Raw genomic sequence first — 22,228 nt, 5'->3', positions numbered from 1 at the left:
ACACCTGGCTGATTTTTTGATTTATTGTAGAGATGAGGTCTCGCCAAGTTGCCCAGGCGGATCTCGAACCCACGGGCTCAGGCGATCCACTCGCCTCGAGGTGTCTTTTTGTGTGTGTGTGTGATGGGTGGACGTAGGGTGTCACTATGCCCAGGCTGGTCTTGAACCCCCCGCCTCAAGTGATCCTCCTACCTCAGCCTCCCAAAGTGCTGGAATTACAGGCCTCCCCTCCTCCCTGCCCTCCTTGTCCTCTCTCCTGCTCCCTGTCTCATCGCCTTGGCCGTCTTCTTCCTTCCTGCGCCCGCCTTTCGCCTTCTCACACATCCAGTGCTTCTTTCATTCGCCTATCATGCGTGCTGAGCCCCGACCTGTGCCAGGACACAGAACCTGGCTTCTTATTATTACTATGACTTTTTTTTTTTGAGTTGGAGTCTCACTCCGTTGCCCAGACTGGAGTGCAGTGGCCACTCCCGGCCACCGCAGCCTCGACCCACTGGGCTCCGGCGATCCTTCTGCCTCAGCCTTCCGAGTAGCCGGAATTATAGGCGTGCGCTACCACGCCTGGCTGATTTTTTTGATTTATTGTAGAGATGAGGTCTCGCCTGCCGAGGCGGGTCTCGAACCCGCGGGCTCAGGCAATCCACTCACCTCAGCCTCCCAAAGGCGCGGGATCATAGGCTGAGCCACCGAGCCTGGCTTATTACTATGATTTTTAGAGACAGGGTCTCACTCTTTCGCCCAGGCCAGAGGGTGTGGCGTGATCATAGCTCCTTGTAAGGAGGCACCTTCTGATGTGGACCGGGGCTGGGGAGGCCTGGACACATGGGCTGGGCTTTCCAGGCATGGGTGGGGCAGAACGAGACTCTGGACGCCTCAGCAAGGAGTCTGGGGTAGCCCGGGTGCCTTTGATGTGGCCACCCTGGCCCACCCACGCCTCCCGCTCGGTACTGCAGGGGGCTGTCTGTGCCTGCACCTGGCGTGGCTCCCTGCTGTGGCAGGTGGGAGCCAGACGCAGGATAGCAGGAAAGGACCTGGGAGGAGCTGGCTCTGTCTGCTGTGGGGAGGTCCTGCCCCAGTCAGCCAGGCTGGCACGGAGCGGCCCCGGTGAGGCCTGGGCCACCAGCCGTCTCCCAGCCTGTTGCGTGCTCTGGGCTTTCCAGAAGGCTGAGCCTTTGCTGGGTGTCAGCCCTGGGGCCAAATCCAAGGTGTGCTGAGCGTGGTGTGGTCCAGGCCTTACCCCCGTCCCCCTGCCCAGCCCCCTCCCTGCCAGAGCACCCTTTTCAGCCGCCCTGGGGAGAAGGAATGTCCCTGTGAGTCTGGGGGTCCCATGGATAGGGATGTGGTTTTGCGGCCCGAGGCGTCCCGCAGATCCTGGGGCAGCCACGCCTGTTCCCAACTGTGTCCTTCAGGCCCCCAAATCTGGGTGAATCGGGCCAGCTGTGGAGTGGGTGGTGTAGAGAGGAAAGGGGCAGACAAAAAGAGATGGGGCCACCCCAGCCTTCAGGAAGCCTCAAGGACATTGTTGTTTGGGAAGATACGGGGTCTAGAGAAAGGACCAAGGGCGATGCCCAGTGGCTTTGCGGCCCCTTCCAGGTGGGGCCGGGGGTTGGGCCTCGTCCGCTGGGTTTCCTAACTGCTGGAGAGGCGAGCCCCAGCAAACCCGGTAAACCGATGGAGGGGAATTCACACAGACCCAAGGGAGGGACTGCGCGAGTGCTGGCCGGGGGGTGGCTGTGACTGTGCGGGGGGCTGGGGGGAAGTGATTTGACAGCTGTTGAGATTTCATGGGTTTAATTTGACAAGGAGCTAAGCGTGCAGTCACAGAGGGAGCTGGCTGCCGAAGCCGCCAGCCTAGACCCGGGCCACATCTGCAGGAAAACGGTGTTCACGGTGCCCGTCACGGGGCCCAGACGGCTGTGCCCTGCCCTGGTCAGGGCGTGGCTGGAGGGAGTCCAGCTCCAGGCTGGCGCACGTGGGAACACGCACAAAGCATGTGGAAAAGCAAGGCCGGAACAGGGAGGGGCCTGGGGCACAGCGAGGAGATGTGGGACCCTCAAGAGGACGGCGTGACAAGGCCCTAGCCACCACGGTCACACGGGGAGGACGGAGTGAAGTGAATGCCCAGCTCATACCCTGAGACCTCCCAGGCCGTGAAAGTCCTAGTATGTGTCCAGCCCATAGGAGGTGCTTACGGGTTCTGCAGTGAACAAATGAATGAAAACGTGGAGCTGGGCGTAAGTGAACGGCTGAGAGGGCACAAGGCCAGGCCTAATGGTCTGGGAGGACAGGACAAGTAACTCGAGCACGACCCTGGAGTACATCTGCCCACCTGTGGGCAAAACTGTGAGCTTCCATGGCGTCTGGTTTATGGGCTGGTAGATGCAAGACGTGCCGAGCCCCTCCCTGGGGGAAGGGACACACCCATGCACACCTGTGCAACCAGTCACCGCACCGAGAGCTGACCTCGAGCCTGGGCGCTTGCTACAGCCATCCATTCATTCATTCACTGATGATGCAGGGAGCACCCGCGGCGTGCCCAGCCCCTTTTAGACCCAGAGCTGGGCAGGAAACCAACCCCTGCTCTGTGGAACGACAGTTCCAGGCAGGGAACTCGCGTGGAGGTGGGCGTGGAGGTGATACCAGGTGGCAGGGAACAGTCGAGTGTGGCAGGGGGACGGACAGGGTGGCAGTAGACCGCTGAGGGGTCCTGCAGCAGATACCGAGGAGGGCGGGCGTGGGAAGCCTGGGAGAAGAGGACTCCGGCAGAAGGAGCTGCCGAGACCCGAGATGAGAACACACCTGGCGGGCCTGTGGGGACGTGCCAAGGGGCCAGGCGGAAGGGTGAATGGGCAGATGGGCTCAGAGGCGACGGGTCCCTCAGGGAGCACCAGGCCGTCACTGAGTGAGGTGGGAGGCTCTGGATCTTCCCAAGGGAGAAGCGGCGTGACTCGACGTGGCGCCAGGGTCCCTCCGGCCACGGCCCGGTCACAGCAGTGTCAGGCGGTGGGAGGCGGTGGTGACCGCCGCCCCAGGGCCCCGCCCGTCCTGGGCTTCCGTCTCACACCCCGCCTTGCCGTTTCCTTTCCAGCGGAAGCCCTGGGCCTGGACCACATGGTCCCCGTGCCCTATCGGAAGATCGCCTGCGACCCGGAGGCTGTGGAGATCGTTGGCATCCCAGACAAGATCCCCTTCAAGCGCCCCTGCACGTACGGGGTCCCCAAGCTGAAGCGCATCCTGGAGGAGCGGCACCGCATCCACTTCGTCATCAAGAGGTGCAGGGGGCGGGGCCTCCGGCTCCGGGCTCAGCATGGGGTGTCTGGGCCGGGCCGGGCAGGGCCCCGGGGTGGCAGCAGCGGGGCAGAGACCAGCGAGGGGGTCGAACTTCGCAGAGAACCAGACGGGCCCGGGAGAGGATTCCAGCTCCTGGGCTTAGCTGGGTGGCCTCATCTTTCGAGGGAAGATAGAATAGAAACCGGGTGCAGTGTCTGACCTCATCAGGCCCTTGTTAGGTTCTCCAAAGCTGCATTTTCCTCCTAAGGAAGATCTGAGGCCTCTGAACTTACCCATGGTCAGAGGGCAGCCCACCGGAGCTCAGCCCAGCTGGGCCAGCCTCTCCCCTGGGGCCTGCTGGGAGTCTCACCGCCTTTCCCCTCCTCCCAGGCTTCCGGTTTTCCCCGTTATGTGAGTGGGTGGGTGACGGAGGGCAGAGCACCGCGGACTCCAGAGCCACAGCCCCAGGAAGCCCCCAGGACACCTGCCGCAGCCCAACCTCCCGTTCGTCCCCCCAGCTCCCCCACCCGGTTGGGCCTGCCACCCAGCAAGCATCCGAGTCCCCAGGCGGCGACCCAACTTCCTGGCGCGCTTCCTTCTAGATAGTTGGAGGTGGAGGGTGGCTTGAGGCCGGGTCATCCAGGCCCTGCCTCAGGCAGGACTGCCCCGGCCACTTCCCAGACGTCTGCTTCCAGAAGCTCTCCGGGCCTGCGGCCTGTTTGTGGCTGCAGGGCTGTGAGCCGGGACTGAGGGCAGTGACTGTGTCGGGTGAATGACTGAGTCTCCAGCGCACAGAACGATCCCCAGGGCGCAGGAGATACGCCATATGTGGAATGAACGAATGACCAGTGAACGAATGCTTGCTCGGGTTTGGGCCCGTGCCTTTGGAGAGCTGCTTTTTAGAGCACGGGAAATAAACAGGGTAACGGGAGAGAGAAAAATGGGGGGCTCTATGGCTGGTGTCAAAGGAGAGGTGGGGAGAGTCTGGTGGAGCAGATGGGGGGGTGGGCATGCACCAAGCACGGGCGGGGAGGGATGAGAGGGCAGAGGGCGTGTCTCTGAGAGCCCAGAGTTGTCCTGGAAGGGGACCTCCCTGAGCTGGAGGTGGAGCCAGGATCCGAGGGACCCTCCGGCCACTAGAGGCAGAGTGGGAGACCCCAAGGAGCTGGAGTTGGGGCCCGGCCGTGACGGGGCGTGGCAGGACCGTGTGGCTGGCAGAGGGCAGGTTTTGACCCCGAGGAGGATCGTGTGGATGGAGTGTGGGGGTGCGTCGGGAAGCGAGGAGGCAGAACCGCCGCGTCTGAGAGTGTGGACGGGGTAGGATGGCGAGTCTTCCTCAGGTGTGTCATGTCAGATGCTGGGAGGCGGATTCTCAGAGGCTCAGCAGAGAGGAGGATCTGCGGGTCGCCCGCCGAGGCGGGAAGGGAGAGATGCCGGACAGGAGAGGGTCCGGGAGGCCGAGGAGGAGGCCATGGTGGTGGGGGAGGGCGGGGAGAGGCCTGCCCTGCAAGTCGGCTCTGACCGCGTGGGAGACCCCCCCGAGCCTTCTCCGTGGGTCTTGGGGCCGTGGATGCAGTGGCATTCTGGCCTGTTCGCAGCTACCCTGTGGCCTCATGCTGACCCTGCCTTCCTACCGGCGGCCTCTGGACATGAGCCCTTCACCTGGCTCCTCTGAGCTTTCTTCTTTTTTGTGTGTTTTTTTTTTGAGTCGGAGTCTCACTCCGTCGCCCAGACTGGAGTGCAGTGACCGCTCCCGGCCACCACAGCCTCGACCCACTGGGCTCCGGCAATCCTGCTGCCTCAGCCTTCCAAGTAGCCGGAATTACAGGCACGTGCTACCATGCCTGGCTCATTTTTTGATTTATTGTAGAGATGAGGTCTCGCTGCCCAGGCGGGTCTTGAACCCGCGGGCTCAGGCAATCCACTCACCTCAGCCTCCCAAAGGCACAGGATGACAGGCTGAGCCACCGAGCCCGGCTCCTCTGAGCTTTCTTGAGGCCTTTCCGTCCTGCACGGCTCCCGCCCACCTCCCCGCCTGTCTTGTCTTTCTGGGCTTACTTCCTGCTGTCTCTAAAAGCCTTGCCCCACCCTCACTTGCAAAGGATGTCACCTTCCTGCAGCACACTTTGCACCCCTTCTCGGTGCAGCCGTGGGACAGCGTCTGAGCCATCTCTTGTGCCCTCACAGCAGCCTCCTCGGGGCTCCGAGAGGTGAATCGAAACCCATCGCCCTTCAGTCGGGCAGTGCTTGCTGATGTCTGGCTTAAATCTTTCTTGCTGTTGCGAGGTCCTTTTCTCTCAGTGGACCCCTGGAGGGAGGCCTGGGGGGAAGAAAGCACTCCCACGTCCCCTCATGGGCCTGACCATGGTGTCACACCCTCTCTGTGACTGATCTTGAGTTGCCTGGGCCTCGATCCAGACCGTGGTCCACTTCATTCTTTACCAGTCTCTGCCGGGCACCTCTTGCAGCCCCAGCCCCTCCCTGGGCTCTGCTGAGGACGTCCTACTTACCCCAGAGGCCACTGTCTGGCATGGTGGGTGGCCACTCATGGCAGGGGTCAGGGGTGCATCAGAATGACATGTTCGATATGGAGGGCTCATTGGTACCCTGTTTGCAAGCCTGTGAAGCTTCCTGGAGGAGGCGGCTCTGGCGTCAGGTACACCGGGCTTGAAGCCACTCGTATAAGCTTGAACACGTAGCTTTTCTTTTTTTTCTTTTTGAGTCAGAGTCTCACTCTGTTGCCCAGACTGGAGTGCAGTGGCCGCTCCCGGCCACCGCAGCCTCAACCTGCTGGGCTCAGGCGATCCTCCTGCCTCAGCCTTCCAAGTAGCCAGAATTTCATGTGCACACCACCACACCGGGCTGATTTTTAGTTGTATTGTAGAGACAAGGTCTCGCCAAGTTGCCCAGGCGGGTTTCGAACCCGTGGGCTCAAGCAGTCCTCTCACCTGGGCCTCCCAAAGTCCCAGGCTGACAGGCTTGAGCCACCGTGCCCGGCCCCCTCCCAGGTTTTCCAGCATAAAATGAGGCAGCGGATGAAACACACCTGCCATGTCATGGATATTCAGTAAGCAGGAGCCCTTTTCCTTGACCTCATTCCCTCATGGCTGAAAGCATAATGAGGTGCGTTGGCGCTGACAGCCTGGGTTCGGTTGTTGGCCTTGGGTTTCTTAGCTGTGTGTGTCCTTGGCCAGGTCACTGAGTTGCTCTGTGCTTCACTGAGGTAACACTGGCCTGGTCGTTGTCCAATGGCCGGATATGGGTGAGAGGCTTAGGATGGCTGCACCCTCCCGAGGCCTCACAGTTTTACACACTCAGTCCGTCAGTAAGCATCTGAGGTGGTCCCAGCAGGAGGGAGTCGGGAGAGAAGAGGGCCTAGGATATAGGAGCCAGGACGCCGAGTCCGCCCTGCCCGGAGGTGTGCCGAGTCGGGAGGTCAGGGTGCTCTCACCAAGGCCGTGGGGTATCTTGGGGTGTAGAGTCAGGAGGTCAGGGTGCTCTCAACAGGCCATGGGTTATCTGGGACATAGCCTTGGTAGGTCAGGGTTCTCTCTACAAGGCTGTGGGGTGTCTGGGGTGTGCAGAGTCAGGGTTCTGTCAACAAGGCCTGGGGTCCCGTGGGTCGCATGGTGGATTTCGTCTGCCCTGGCCCCAGCTCAGGCCAGCCTCTGGCCTCCAAATCCTCAGGTCCGTGTGCCCACTGGGACGCAACACAAGCCCTGAGGATCTGAGTTCACACCTTGGGGCGGCAGAATTTAGGCTCAGAGAGGATTCTGGAACTCAGGGCTGTGTGGAGGCTGGCCTCAGAAGTGGGCCTAGCAGCCGGGGCAGCTGTGAGGGCATCTGAGGCTCTCCCTGACCTCCGCTCCACCCCCACCTCCACCCAGGGAGCAGCGTAAGCTCCGGGGGCTGCCCTCCTACCCTGCGTCTCCCCAAAAAAGTAAATAATCCTGAGGGCAAAACCTGCTGTTGCCACCGGCAGCCTCTGTTTCTAGGTGGGGCAAGCTGCCTCCAGGCCTCGTGGGGTCCAGATGTGGATGGGCCTCCAGGGGCAGCGGGGATGGACCTCCCAGGATGAGAGGTGTGCCCAGCCACCCGGGCTTTGCTCCTGTGACTGGCGTTGTTGCTTGTATCTTTGCTTCCCGCTGGGCCCCTTGGACGTGGTCAGGGATGCAGCTGGGACACCCCTCCTTCGTCCCACGTCACCTCTAGAGTCTGAGTTCAGTGACCAAGGCCCTGTACCCTAGTCCAGTCACCCTGTGGTACATGGGCCATGCTGCCACCTCCCCGCCAGCTGCCCGAGGTCCCCGCACACTGGATGCCACGCCGCTGGGGCTGAGGAGGGAGTGGAAAAAGCTCCAGCCCCGGAACGAGGCAGGCGTGTGAGCCCAGCCGCCTCCTCCTTGCTGATGATTTCTTCCTTCTTGTTTTCTTGGGGCTTCCAGGTGACTTATCTGGGTGACTCGGGTCCCCTCCGGTTCATCCCCTGATGATCTGACCATGTCATGACCATTATACTGCCCATTGCCCACAGGGTAGAGGCCAGGTGTCTGAGCACAGCACTCAAGGTGCTCCCTCCAGCCTCCAGGCAGCCCTCCCCCAGCTTTTTTCTGCCCCTTTACCTGGAGAACCTGCAGCCGCTTCACCTTAGCGCACCGTCCCCTCCTCCAGGAAGACATCCTTGATCCTCTCCCAGAGGGAAGGGCCGGCCACTCCCTGCTTGTGTCCCCTGGGCTTCCGAGATGCTTGTCAAGGGTCCCTCGGGTCACCCTGTGTGGCCATGATCAGTCGACAGCTCTGGCTTGTGCCTTGCTAGCTAATGCCTTCCCAGCTGATGAGACGCGGGAAAGTGGGTGACAGCCCCTGGGATAAACACACGCATCACCCTTCACCGCTGGGTACTATGGGAAAGAGGCTGGTGGTGTTTATGTATGCCAGGAGAGGTGTCCGGGGCATGGTGAGTGGTTGGGCTCTCAGCATCCCGGACTTGGCCTGTGCCTCCCAGGCTGGGGAGAAACAGTTTGAAATATTCTGAGGTTCTGGATTGCCCTCTCCTGCCGGCTCGTGCGGCCAGCCCGGTGCTCAGGTCTGTAGCTGTAGCCATCCGTGGAGGACTCAGGGACCATCCCCAAAGGAGACCTGTGAGGCTTCTCCCCGAGCCCCGGGCAACCTTGAGCCCGCACCTTTCTCACTCCTTCTCTCCTCTCTCCCTAGGATGTTTGATGAACGAATTTTCACAGGTACGTGAACATCATCTAGTCCACAGCCAAGCCCCCAGTTGAGGCATCCGCACTTGAGCTGTGATCACACTGCACCCTGCTCTCAAGTCCCTCCTCTGGGACCGGAAGGGAGTCTGGGGCAGACACAGGCCTGGGCCCCCAGGGGCCCACAGACTGTCAGGGCAGCCTCTCGTGGCTGGGGAGACCCCGGACGGGGAGTCAAAGTGAGCATGTGCAGGACGCTAACATGCGCAGACTCTCATGAAGCTGCTAGTGTATTTTCTGTTAGCCCCAGCAGTCCTGCAGAGGCAGCTCTGTCGTATCCCCACCCACAGATAGAGGAGCTGATAACAGCGGGAGCAGGGGTCCTGGCTGCACGCCGGCCATCGGCTTCAAGCCCATGCCATGACCAGAGTGGCAAAGGCAGATGGATCTTGGAGTGCTCTGTATCTGGGTACCCGTTCTTGTCTCGCCTCCCGCCAGCTTTGTGGCCTTGGGCAAGGTCTTATGGCCTCGGTTTCCATGTCTGTGAAATGGGGACAATAAGAGCCCCTCCCTCTGGGTTCCTGGCATAAGCATAACTAAATGGGAGCCTGGCTCCATGGGCCATCTGGGGGACATCCCGGCTCCTTTCCTGAGGGCTCACTCAGTCCCTGTAACATGGTATCATATATATATATATATTTTTTGAGTTGGAGTCTCACTCTGTCATCCAGGCTGGAGTGCAGTAGCTGCTTCCAGCCACCACAACCTCGACCTGCTGGGCTCCAGCGATCCTTCTGCCTCAGCCTTCCAAGTAGCCAGAACTACAGGCATGCGCTACCATACCGGCTATTTTTTTAATTTATTGTAGAGACGAGGTCTTACCAAGTAGCCTGGGCTGGTCTCGAACCCATGAACTCAGGCAATCCACTTGCCTGTCAGCCTCCCAAAGTGCTGGGATTACAGGCTGAGCCACCGAACCTGACCTACATGCTATAATTTTTTTTTTTTAAATTTTAAATAAATACGCGTATATTTTAAATATATATGTGTACATTTTTAAGTTTTTAGAGACAGGGTCTTGCTATGTTGCCCAGGCTGGAGTGCAGTGGTGTGATCAGAGCTCACTGCAACCTTGAACCCCGGGTTCAAGCAATCCTCCTGTCTCAGCCTTCAGAGTAGCTTGGATACTACTAGTAGCTGGGCACTTGTCACCACTTCTGGCTTATTTTTAAATTTTTTGTAGAGACTGTATTGCCCAGGTTGGTCTTGAACTCCTGGGCTCAAGTGATCCTCCTGCCTTGGCCTCATGAGTAGCTAGAACCACAGGCACATGCTGCCATGCCTGGCTAATTTTTTAAATTTTTGTAGAGCCTGTATTGCTCAGGCTGGTCTTGAGCTCTAGGCTCAAGCAATCCTCCCGATGAGTCACTGTGCTTGGCTCCTGTAACACATTTGAGAGTAAGGTGGCCATCTCTGCCCCTTGCTCCTTGCCCCCTCAGATCCCTGGCCAAACTCTGGGGCCACTATGCCTTTTTCCATGGGAGGCATCTCTCCTGGCTGTTGGCTGCACACAGAGCCCACCAGGAGTGGCAGAGGCCAGGCCCCACCCAAGGGTGCGTCCAGGCGCCTCACATTGAGAACTTTGCCCAGGTGCCCCGCAGTCGAGCAGAGCCTGTAGCGCCTTCCTCCTGACCTCGCCAACTCCTCCCACAGGGAACAAGTTTACCAAAGACCCCACAAAGCTAGAGCCAGCTAGCCCACCGGAGGACACCTCTGTAGAAGTCTCTCGGGCCACCCTCCTTGACCTGGCTGGGAATACCCGGTAAGGCCCCATCCAGTCCCAGCCCACTGCCACCCCTGCTGTGGGCTGAGCGGTGTTACCTGTCGGGAGGGCCAAGGCCTAGGGTAGCTCCTGCCACCCACCACCCTTCGCGGGTACCCACTCACCCCTCATCGTGGGCCAGAGAACCCCACCCGCTTCCTTCCACGTAGAACCCTCCTGCCCTTCAGGACCTGGCCAGATGTGGCCTCTCTCAGAAGCCTCCAAATGCCGCCCGGGGTCAGACGCCTGTCCCGAGTGCCACCTGCCCCGGCCCCTGCACAGCCTGGCCATCATCCACCCGTGCCCCCCACTCAGGCTCTGAGCTCCTGGGGCCCAGGGATGGGCCGTTTTCCCCAGAATCCCCACGTCCAGGCCAGGTCTCCCCCCGTGACTGGCCCTGCCCACCTCTACCCCCCGGGTCCCTTCCCGGGATTCCCTGCCCTCTTCTTGGCTGGCAGGCCCTGTAGCTCTCAGTCCCCAGCAAGCACCGATGAAGCCCCCGCCGTGCCAGTCCCAGCTGTGGGAAAGGAGGTGCCCAGACGGTTCACCCAGCATAGCGAGCGGGCTCTTAGCCCAGGCAGCCCCGGAGACTGTGTGTGGTCCCAGGAGCCCACGGGGCTGGGAATCTCACTGGTGGGGGTGGGGAGCAGCCTCCTGGACTGCCAGGGATGATGTGCCAGGGGTGTGCCCTCAGGTGGCAGCTCCGGGCCTCCGGGCGTGGCTGATGCCGTGTCATCTCTGGCTTCCCTCGCAGGTCAGACAAGGGCAGTGTCTCCGAAGACGGTGGGCCAGGTGAGGAGGAATGGGACCCGCGATGTGTGTCGTGGGCCCAGGAGGGCGGCCACCAGCCCCACCCGGCAGCCTCGGGGAGACTAGCCCTGGCCCTGAGCCTAGAGCTCTCGTGGGTCTTCTTTGCCCATCCCCGCCCTCCAGGCCTCACACCCCCGAGGCTCAGGGCATGCTGGGAGCTCCCTGGGGGTTGGGGGCAGCCGAGATGGAGAGCCGGGTCCCGGCGTCGCCGCTGCCTCCCCTGTGGCGACCCCAGTCACCAGGTCTGTAAATTGGAGACACTAGGTCTTGTCCGAGGTCCCCCCAAGGGCCCGCCTGGCCGCCATTCCTGGTCTGGACAGGAGCCAGGGGGCTGACATGACTTTCCCTAGGACCTCACTAACAAGTTACAGACACCAGAATGTTCTGGAATGACCTGCTCTTCTTCCTGGCCACGCTTGTGCCAGACCTGACCAGATCCCTCGTTTCCTCCGCGCAGGACCCTCCGGGGAGCTAGGCGGGCTGAGGCCGATCAAAATTGAGCCAGAGGATCTGGATATCATTCAGGTCACCGTCCCAGGTGAGGGACAGAGGTCTGGAGGGCCGACCCCCACCCCCACAGAAATCCAGTGGCCCCCAAAGCAGGGCTCCTGGGCCCGCTGGCTCCAGGCCCGTCCCGTTAGCCTCCCACGGGCCTCCCCAGTCCGAGAAGAGGGCCCCAGGCTGCTGTTTCTCTGGCTGGATCCTGAGAGCAATGGGGCACTGAGTGCACCTGGTCTGGCCACCCCGTCCTCTGTGTTGGGAATCTGTGCTTTCACTTCTGACCTTCTGGAAGGTTCCCTGGCCTCCCTGGGGTTTGGAAGAAGCAGAAAAAGGCTCTGGAGTGAGAGGCTTCCAGTTTAATTCCAGATTCACGCCCTGTCCTGCCCCCTCCCAGGTCCTCACTGTCCACATCTGTAGAGTGGGTACACTTGGCCTCTGGAGCCTCAGCATGGGGGTGGCTGTTGGAAGCCGACAGCTCTGTGTCCCCACCTGGCCTCTGGCACGGCTGGACCTGAAGCTTGCCCTCCCAGAACTCCAGAGTTCAGCCTCCTGGTCTTTGGGCACACGGGGCTGGGTGGCCCCTGAGGGAGGGCGGGATAGGCAGAAGATACCCCGGTCACTCGGAGTTTTGTCCCCAGACCCCTCGCCAACCTCCGAGGAGATGACGGACTCAATGCCTGGACACCTGCCGTCGGAGGACTCTGGTTATGGGATGGAAATGCTGACTGGTAAGACACGGCGGGACAGGGGGTGCTGGGGACCCACTCCCCTGAGGTGACAGGGTGGGGTAGACCAGGAAGCCCCATGCATTTCTTGGTATCGACCACCTCTGGTCAGGGAAACCCAGCATATTCTCGAGCTTCCTGCCCTGGCCGGGTTCCTGAGAGAAACCTTGAAGTCGAGGCTCCATTTCTAACAAGTTACTGCATCCTTCCCAGGAGCCTCCTGCTGGGATTAATTGTTCATGTGTTTAGCAATTCTTTATTGAGCACATACTCTGCGCCTGTGTAAGAGTGGGGGACAAGCCGGGCTCGGTGGCTCAGCCTGTAATCCCGTGCCTTTGGGAGGCTGAGGTGAGTGGATGGCCTGAGTCCGTGGGTTTGAGACCTGCCTGGGCAACTTGGCAGACCTCATCACTACAATAAATCAAAAATTAGCCGGGCGTGGTAGCGCGCGCCTGTAGTTCCAGCTACTCGGAAGGCTGAGGCGGAAGGATCCCCGGAGCCCAGCAGGTCGAGGCTGCGGTGGCCGGGCGCGGCCACTGCACTCCAGTCTGGGCGACAGAGTGAGACTCCAACTCCAACTCCAAAAGAAACAAGAGTGGGGGACAAAGCAGTGAACCAAGCAGAAGTCCCTGCCCCCATGGGGCGGGCATCCCCGTGTGGAGAGATAGGGAGTAAGAAAATAAATAAGTGACGAAGATGGTCGGATGGTGGCAAATGCTGTGTTGGACCCAAAGCCAGGAGGGGGGGAGTGTCAGGGACAGGAGGGGGTGGGTACTCTAGGACTGGGGTTGGGGAGGGTCAGAGGAATTCACTGAGAAAGTGACATTGGAGCCAGGGGGCTATGTGGATGGCAGGAAAGAGCTTTCCAGAGGACTCAGCAAGTGCGAAGGCCCTGAGGTGGTCTGTGCCTCCCGTGTCCAAGGAGACCAGGTGTCTGGAGCGGGGAAGCGGGGACGGGAGGGGAAGGTGAGGTCGGCGGGGTGGGAGGGCAGGTCATCCAGGGCAAAGATGCCAAAGAAGGGATGAGGGGCTTGACTGAGGAGATGGGACCCACTGAGGCGTTGGGACTTGTGGGACTTTTTAGAATTCACTCTGGCCATGGGGTTGTAAGTAGACTGCAGAGGGGACGGAAGCAGAAATAGACTTTTGCAATAATCTGAGCAGGAGGAAGGGCTGGGCACGTAGGTAGCAGCAGGGAAGGGACTGGACTCTGCATGTTTTGGGTTGTTTTAACTTTGTTTTAGAAATGTTTAAAAACACAAAATTGAAAAAACTAGCTTAACACATCTCATGCACCCAACTCCCAGCTTCAATAATTGTCGACACGTTTTATTATGGGAATACAAATTGTAGCCGGGCACAGTGGCTCACACCTGTAATACTAGCACTTTGGGAGGCGGAGGCAAGAGGATTACCTGAGCCCAGGGGTTCGAGACCAGCCCAGGCAACATGGCGAGACCTTGTCTCTACAATAAATAAAAAATTAGCCAGGTGTGGTAGCGTGCGCCCTAGTTCCGGCTACTTGGAGGGCTGAGGTGGATCGCGGGAGCCCAGCAGGTCGAGGCTGAGGTGGCCGTGAGCGTGCCACTGCACTCCAGCCCAGGCCACGGAGAGAGACTCCAATTCAAAAAGAAAAAAATTTTTTTTAAATCATATGAATTCAGGTTTGGAAAGCTTTGTAGCAGGAGAGACAGAGCCAAGCCAAGAAACTTCCAAGTGAGGTGGCGTGTTTTCCCCAGTGCGTGAGGTCCCGTGGGCTGTAGTACAGCTGGGGAGGTGGGGGTGGTGATGGCATCAGGATACCAGGCAGGACAGTAAGCACAGAGAGGCCTCCAGGATATCCAGGGGAATCAAGCAAATGCAGAATGCAGATGACAGCACATACATCTGGCTCTGGAAGCATGAAAACTGCCTGGATGCCAGTGGCACAGCCTGTACAGTCCACGGGTAAAGCACACAGAGGTGTCACCCGAGGACAGAGGCTAGGAGTGAAAAAGAAGTCTCCGACTTCAAAAATGAGGCACGACTATGGCAGAACACTAGCATATTGTCATCCTGGGTGGCAGACCCGTGGGTGTTGCTTATCATTTCTGGCTATTTTTCTGTGCTTTTTTTTTTTGAGTTGGAGTCTCACTCCATCGCCCAGGCCGGAGTGCAGTGGCACGCTCCCAGCCACCGCAGCCTCGACCTGCTGGGCTCTGGCGATCCTTTCAAGAAGCAGGAACTACAGGTGCGCACCACCATGCCCAGCTAATTTTTTGATTTCTTTTTTTTTGAGTTGGAGTCTCACTCTGTCGCCCAGACTGGAGTGCAGTGGCCGCTCCTGGCCACCACAGCCTCGACCTGCTGGGCTCCGGCGATCCTTCTGCCTCAGCCTTCCAAGTAGCAGGAACTACAGGTGCGCACTACCATGCCCGGCTAATTTTTTGATTTATTGTAGAGATGAGGTCTCGCCAAGTTGCCCAGGCGGGTCTCGAACCCGCGGGCCCAGGCAATCCTCTCACCTCAGCCTCCCACAGGTACGGGATTACAGGCTGAGCCACTGAACCCGGTTTAATTTTTTTATTTCTTATAGTGGCAAGGTCTCGCCTAGCTGCCCAGGCTGGTCTTGAACCCCTGAGCTCAGCCAGTCCTCTCGTCTCTGCCTCCCAAGGTGCTGGGATGACAGAATTGAGTCGCCACGTGTACTCTTTCAGTGTCTCTTCTACCGAAAACAAACAAGTGACTGGATGAATAAATTAGAAGGTTTCCCCCAAGCCCAGCACTGGGGGCAGGGGCAGCGCCATGTTCACTCGTGACAGTCAAGGCAGGAAGGATGTCTCTGTTCCTCGCCAGCTGTCCTCCTCCCTGTCAGGGAGAATGGTCTGGAAGCCAGAGTGAGCAGGACACAGGAGCCCAAGCTGAGTGAGGAGACGAAGGGTCCGCCAGGAAGGGTAGTGCTGTGGCTCAGATTACATCTCCGCCTGCTCGTAAGCTGAGTCTCACTCTCAGGACTTTGGTGCAGCCATTAGAAGGGGACAGCAAGGCTGTGTTCGGTGGCTCAGCCTGTCATCCCAGCACTTTGGGAGGCTGAGGTGAGTGGATTGCCTGAGCCCGCGAGTTTGAGACCAGCCCGGGCAACTTGGCAAGACCTGGTCTCTACAATAAATCAAAAATTAACTGGGCATGGTAGTACGTGCGTGTGGTTCTGGCTACTTGGAAGGCTGGGGCGGAAGGATCGCTGGAGCCCAGCAGGTCGACGCTGGGGTGGCCGTGAATGTGCCACTGCACTCCAGCCTGGGTGACGGAGTGAGACTCCAACTCAAAAAACAAAAAGAAAGAAAGAGAAAACAGTATTAAAATTGTAATAAGCTGGGCTCGGTGGCTCAGCCTGTAATCCCAGCGCTTTGGGAGGCTGAGGTGAGTGGACTACCTGAGCCTGCGGGTTCGAGACCTGCCTGAGCAGCGAGACCTCATCTCTACAATAAATCAAAAAATCAGCCGGGCCTGGTAGCACGTGCCTACCAGTTCCAGCTACTTGGAAGGCTGAGGTGGAAGGATCACGGAGCCCAGCAGGTGGAGGCTGCGGTGGCCGGGAGCGGCCACTGCACTCCAGTCTGGGCGACGGAGTGAGACTCCAACTCAAAAAAAAAAAAAAAAAATAGGCAGCAAGACAGTCCCCGTGACAGAACATTTAGCAAACAGTGACACCAGAGTCCTTGAGAAGTCAGGGTGGAGGAAAGAGGAGCCCGTGGTGGCTGCCAGACGGCGAAGGCACCGTCACACATGGGTCGGCAGTGAGCCCCGGACACGGTTCTGGAACAGATTTCCATGAGTCAGAAGGGACTCGGCGTGGGGACGCCCCTTAGGAGTGTGTCAACTCGTAGGACAGCAGCTTGAGAGCCCAGCTGCCGGCCAACCCCCGCCTCTGCCTGGGGTGTAGAGGATACGGGGTCCTTTCTCGAATACTCATCCGTTAGCTGGATGAAGGGGTGGAGGACTGCATGTGAAAGTCACATGGTCCAGCCTAGAAAGTTCCCTGGCCATGACGTCCCCACGCTGGGCTGGAATCCATGAGACATGGTCCCCGCTCAAGGACATGGGTGTCAGGTTGTGTTCCCTAGCTAGTGTGGGGGATGTCTGTTAGGGGCAGCCTCTGAGGAGGACATCCGTGTGAGGGCGGGGACAGAGGACAGAGGGCAAAGCCAAACCAGGAGTCAGGCCCAGCCCCCACCTCCCCGTGGGGAGCTCTGTGGCCAGAGTGGTCCCTTGCGTGGCTCCAAGTGGCACTGAGACTTCCTGGCCCTCATAATCCGCCTCAGCCTCTCATGGGTGTGAGCCTCCTGGAAGGGCGTGGCCTTGGCCAGCAGCGTGGCTCTCTGCAGCAAAGGTGTCCTCAAAGGAGCGACCGCCAAGGGCTCTCTGCACACCGCACTCCCTGATGCTAAACCACAGGTTCTTTCCTCAGCAGGGATCTGGGAGGGGCAGCGCGGCATCTGCCACAGCATGAACTTGGTGGAAAGGAGAGAGAGAGAGGCTGGGTGCTCATGCGGTCATCCCAGCACTTTGGGAGGCTGAGGCGAGAGGATTTCTTTTCTTTTTCTTTTTTTTTTCCGAGTTGGAGCCTCACTCTGTTGTCCAGGCTGGGGTGCCGTGGCACGCTCACAGCCACCCCAGTGTCGACCTGCTGGGCTCCAGCAATCCTTCTGCCTCGGCCTTCCAAGTAGCTGGAGCTACAGGTTCACGCTACCTCGTCTGGCTAACTTTTGATTTATTGTAGAGATGAGGTCTCGCCAAGTTGCCCGGGCTGGTCTCGAACCCTCAGGCTCAGGCAGTCCACTCACCTCAGCCTCCCAAAGTGCTGGGATGACAGGCTGAGCCGCTGAGCCAGGCCGAGAAGATTTCTTGAGCCCAGGAGTTGGGGACCAGCCTGGGCAACATAGTAAGACCTCATCTCGACAAAAAAAAAAAAAAAAAAAAGTTAGCCAGGTGTAGCGGCCTATGCCTGTAGTCCCAGTTTCTTAGGCCCAGGAGGCTGAGGCTGCAGGGAGCCATGATTGTGCCACTGCACTCCAGCCTGTGACAGGCTCAAAAAAAAGAGACAGACTCTGACTCAAAAAAAAGAGAGTGACAGTGAGTAAATGCACACACACACGCAGCCACAAAGACACAAGTGTCGAGCATCTTCAGACTGGACAGAGCTCGTGTTGAACATATTGCGGGACAGACATTTACATGGTGCTGGGCAGGATGTAAATCAACTGTGACATTTTAAGGAAATCTGTCAGCTTGAAGAGCCATGAAAATGAGCCCCCAAAAAAGAGCCATGAAAATTCCTGGTAGTTCCAGGAATCCAGTCCTGGGAAATTATCTGAAGCATGGCCAGCGTTTTCTGCACAAAGGTGTGAGTGTTCGTGTTAATAATGACAGTGAAAAAGTGGGGCGAGTCTGTCCAACCGTTGGGAGGCCACTGACCCTCCCGTGGACTACAGTGTAGTCATTAAAAATGGGCAGTTGGGCCGGGCTCGGTGGCTCAGCCTGTAATCCCACGCCTTTGGGAGGCTGAGGTGAGTGGATTGCCTGAGCCTGCGGGTTCGAGACCCACCGGGGCAACTTGGTGAGACATCATCTCCACAATAAATCAAAAATTAGCCAGGCGTGGTAGCGTGTGCCTGTAGTTCTAGCTACTTGGAAGGCTGAGGCGGAAGGATTGCCAGAGCCCAACAGGTCGGCGTTGGGGTGGCCGTGAGCGTGCCACTGCACTCCGGCCTGGGTGACAGAGTGAGGCTCCAGCTTAAAAAAAAAAAAAAAAAAAAAGGGCAGCGGGTGGTGCTCGTGATAGAACATGGAACAAATGATGACAGGTTGGTTGTGTACTGTGACAACTGTGTTGCACTGTCACCGGGGAAAATGAGGATATAGCAAGACAGTAGCTACGTCAGGTCAAAGGATGTGTCTTTTGTGGCTTCTCTAAGTCAGTTATGCTGTGCTCTTCATACTTGGTAGGAAGAAAAAGTAGGATTTGTCCAGGCACAGGCTGGGCAGGACCAGGCGTGACTGCAATCTGTGGTGAAGCCACCTGGGGAGGTCAGTGGACCCCACACTCAGGATGAGCTGACAACGTGGTGTGGCGGCCAAGGAATTGCCTGGCGCCTGGCTGAGTTCGCCGCAATGTTACCACGAGGAGAGTCTTGATCTAGCACTTGGCCACAGGCTGGGCTGCACTGCAGGGGCTCGGGGTTGTGGATGAGCATGGGGCCATTTCTCTTGGTCTCACAGAGCAGGAACCAGGCTCGGCAAGGCTAGTCGACCTGCCCAAGGTCACACAGCTTTGGGCGGAACTCAGGTTTGCGGATTCCCCATCCAGGGCTCCTTCTGAGACACTCCTCTCAGTTACCCAGTTATGACAACTCCAGGGTGGACCCAGTGTCTCACACCTGTCATCTCAGAACTTTGGGAGCCTGAAGCAGGAGGATCCCTTGAGTCTAGGTGTCCAAGACCAGCCTGGACAGCATAGTGAGACCTCCGTCTCTCCAAAAAAATTTTAAAATTAGCGGGACATGGTGGCACACGCCTGTGGTCTCAGCTACTCGGAAGGCTGAAGTGGAAGGATCACTTGAGCCCTGGAGTCTGAGACTGAAATGAGTCTTGATTGCACCACTGCATTCCAGTCTAGGGGACAGAATGAGACCATCTCTTTAAAAAAAAGAGAGAGAGCCAGGCTCCGTGGCTCAGCCTGTAATCCCGCGCCTTTGGGAGGCTGAGGTGAGTGGATTGCCTGAGCCCGCGGGTTCGAGACCCGCCTGGGCAGGCAGGACCTCATCTCTACAATAAATCAAAAATAGCTGGGCGTGGTAGCGCGCGCCTGTAATTCCGGCTACTTGGAAGGCTGAGGAGGAAGGATCGCCGGAGCCCAGCAGGTTGAGGCCGCGGTGGCCAGGAGCGGCCACTGCACTCCAGTCTGGGCGACAGAGTGAGACTCCAACTCAAAAAAAAAAGAGAGAGAGAAAGGAACGTTCTGAGATTTTCAGGATCACCGTGAATTGCGTGTGTGTACATGTGTGTGTGTATGTGCTTTTTTGTTCTCACGTGTATGTAGTTTAGTTAACGCTGGAGAACATGTAACACATGAAGTGGAAATCTCTGTTGCACCCTTCTCAGGCACCCACGGACATTGTCCCATGTTTTTTTTTCTACATGCAAGCTAACTCTTGTTTGCGTTCTTCTGTACAAATCGTCCCGTGTCCTCACCGGGACAGATCTCTGCAGCAGCGTGCTGTTCATTGTGTCGGCATGTCGCTGGTCATTGACCGAGGTCGTTTCCAGTTAGTTACTCGTTGGAACCACCAGAGCGAAGAGCACATGGACAGGTCTGTCCAGGGTCGATAGTCCCCCCTCCACACCTGGGTGAGGACCAGGCAAACTCCCCCCAGTTGGAATCTGAGTCCCCAAAGTACAAGAGTTGTCTCCTGCTGCCTTTAAAAGACCCCCAGGCGTGGCCTCAATCAACTTCCTTCTGTTTAGCAGCCCGACTGCAAGGCTGGCCAGAAGCCCCACCCACACTCAGACCCTCCAAGGCCTACGGGGCCCCCATGGGCTGCTGGGTCTGAGTGTGTCCTGCCTGGCCCTCCCAAAGTTGCTGCTGCCACCTGAGGAGAGACCCCTGCACGCATGGACAGCTTGCCAGAGAGCCCGTCTCCCTGGCCAAGGGTCCCTTTTTTATCCCCCACGGGCTTGTGAACTTACACCAGCGCTCTGGTGGGACACATGGATGGCAGGAGACAGATCCAACCACCTGGGACCCCTCCCTGTGGGTCTGCCAGTCCCTCCCAACCCCCGCCACATTCTCCTCTTCTCTGTCTCTGTCTAGAAACGGCAAAAGTGCGGTTTATTCATTTGAGACCCCCGAGACAAGGCTTTGGGTGCCGTTGATTTGTTGGGGAGAGCCAGGAAGCGCCAGCAGGGGGTGGCGAGTGGATCTGGGACCATGAAGGGGTGTTGCCAGGCCCGTCGTCCCTCTGGGCAGCTGAGCTGAGGAACCTCAGCCCGCGCAGGTCCATGCCCCAGAGGGAGCATGGCTGAGCCGGGGCCGGCTGGGGCACTGGCAAGCCAGTCCCCCGCCATCCGTTGGAGGCTGTTTCCAGGGTGCAGCTGCAGTGCCCGGGACTCGATTCCGCTCCCGCAGCCTGACCCGTAGGTGGGGTCAGATGGCCACAGCATCTGCTACCTGCAAGGTGCCCATTTCCCTGGGAAAGTTGAGGCCTGCTGCACTGGGCTGGTTCTCCATCTCTTCGTGTTTAAAGCTGAGCATCAATGAAACACTCCAGCACTTTCCAGCTCGTTCCAGGCTGGGCCCAGCGCTGACTTGTCCTGTGACCCCAGGCGCAGGCTCACCCTCACTCAGATGACCTTCCAAGAGCCACCTTCTGGTGTGGGCTCCCGCCTGGGACAGGCGTCCAGGGCTCTGTGTCGGTTGCACCTGGGTTCTCCCCGAGTCAGCTGGCTGCAGGGCAGACCGGGTCCAGCCGGTTCCAACATCCGGCAGCCCAGCTGCATGCTACGAGCTGACCCGGGGCAGTTTAAGGGTCAGTCCTGCATGTGACTTGGTCACAGCTCTCAGCCTTTAAGGGCCCCTCCCCCGTGCCATCCTCCAGCCCACACCCATTGTCTCAATGGCACTGCTTGCTCCCTGCCTGCCCCTCCCGCCCCACCCCTTTTCCTGGACACCAGGATCCGGCCCAAACGTTCCCCTCCTGCAGGAAGCCTCCCCTCCCCAGCACCCAAGGCCAGCAGGGACTCCCACATGGCCCCAGCGCTTGCCTCCCCAGGGGCTGGCTGTGCCACCCTTCACGGCCCACTGACAAGCCTGGGTCCAGGCCAGAGCGAGTGCCAGCACGTCAGGAGGCCCCGCCCACCCGCCCTGGTAGAATGCCACGCCCCCTACCTGTCCCTTACTCTGTCCCCATCTCTGTCACGGCATCACCACCCTTTGGCATCGTATGTCACATCTGATGTCACATTGGGAGGTCAGGGCTTTGTCTTGCTCCTGTGTGTCCTCAGTGCCCAGAACAGACGAGCTCAGGAGGTGTGTGCCAGCTTATCTCGGCCTGCTCTCTGTGCGGAGGCTGGGGGATTACCCCTATGAAATCGGGGTCACTAATCCCACGGGGAGCTATGCTGCAGAGTCAAGGCCCGTGAGCCTGGCGTTCCCCAAAACAAAGTCTGTTCTGTCTGGCTGGACTTTGGCGGTGCAGGGCCTGGGAGATGACAGACGTGGCTTCCCGGCATCTTGTGTTCTCTTGCAGACAAAGGCCCCTGCGAGGACCCAAGGCCCGAGGAGAGGCCCGTAGAGGGTGAGGCCCGTCCACCCCCTGCATTCCATCCCTGCCATCCTTCCCCCCCACCTCCCCTTTGTCTCTGGGTCTCTTCCATCTGTCACCCCATCCACCCCCCAACACCCTGGCTTGGAGGTAGGAGCCCTGCGGGCCACCTGGGGTGGGAGGAGGTGTGTGGACCTGTCTTATGGAACCGGGAGGTCCCTGGTCAGAGGTGCGAGCAGCTGGCTCTGATAAGGGAAGTTGCAAGGCCTTGCTTTGGGTTTTGTCCTTATACACACGCTGCTGCCGTCCACAAAGATTTTAAGACTGACTTCGGGGCCTCGTCATTCTCAGCAAGTGGACTCGAGGCCTGAAAGCCCAAAATGGGCTTTGTGTCCAGCAGATGTGGTCACTTGCAGGGACACTGCTCTCCCCCTCCCTGCTGAGAGTGGAAGCAGGAAGGGGACATCGGGATGAGGGTGGGTCTGTTTCATCTCTTAAGAATCTGTCCCTAGAGCCAGGCTCGGTGGCTCAGCCTGGAATCCCAGCACTTTGGGAGGCCGAGGTGAGTGGATTCCCTGAGCCCGCGGGTTCGAGACC

At 58.9% G+C, this 22,228-nt stretch overlaps 1 protein-coding gene across 1 annotated transcript in view; it reads left to right on the top strand.

The window, feature by feature from the left end:
- GTF2IRD1 (GTF2I repeat domain containing 1) overlaps positions 1 to 22,228 on the top strand; it is an 88,038-nt gene that overhangs the window by 14,618 nt on the left and 51,192 nt on the right. The window contains exons 8-14 of the mRNA XM_008058246.1: positions 3,089 to 3,272; positions 8,485 to 8,510; positions 10,188 to 10,296; positions 11,051 to 11,088; positions 11,564 to 11,644; positions 12,246 to 12,335; positions 21,617 to 21,664. Coding sequence (XP_008056437.1) covers positions 3,089 to 3,272; positions 8,485 to 8,510; positions 10,188 to 10,296; positions 11,051 to 11,088; positions 11,564 to 11,644; positions 12,246 to 12,335; positions 21,617 to 21,664 — 576 coding nt within the window. The remainder of the gene's footprint in view (positions 1 to 3,088; positions 3,273 to 8,484; positions 8,511 to 10,187; positions 10,297 to 11,050; positions 11,089 to 11,563; positions 11,645 to 12,245; positions 12,336 to 21,616; positions 21,665 to 22,228) is intronic.

Source organism: Carlito syrichta, unplaced genomic scaffold, assembly GCF_000164805.1.
Source record: "Carlito syrichta isolate Samal-C Ts95f unplaced genomic scaffold, Tarsius_syrichta-2.0.1 Scaffold303266, whole genome shotgun sequence".
NCBI lineage: Eukaryota > Metazoa > Chordata > Mammalia > Primates > Tarsiidae > Carlito > Carlito syrichta.
This window is presented reverse-complemented; position numbering and strand designations above follow the sequence as displayed.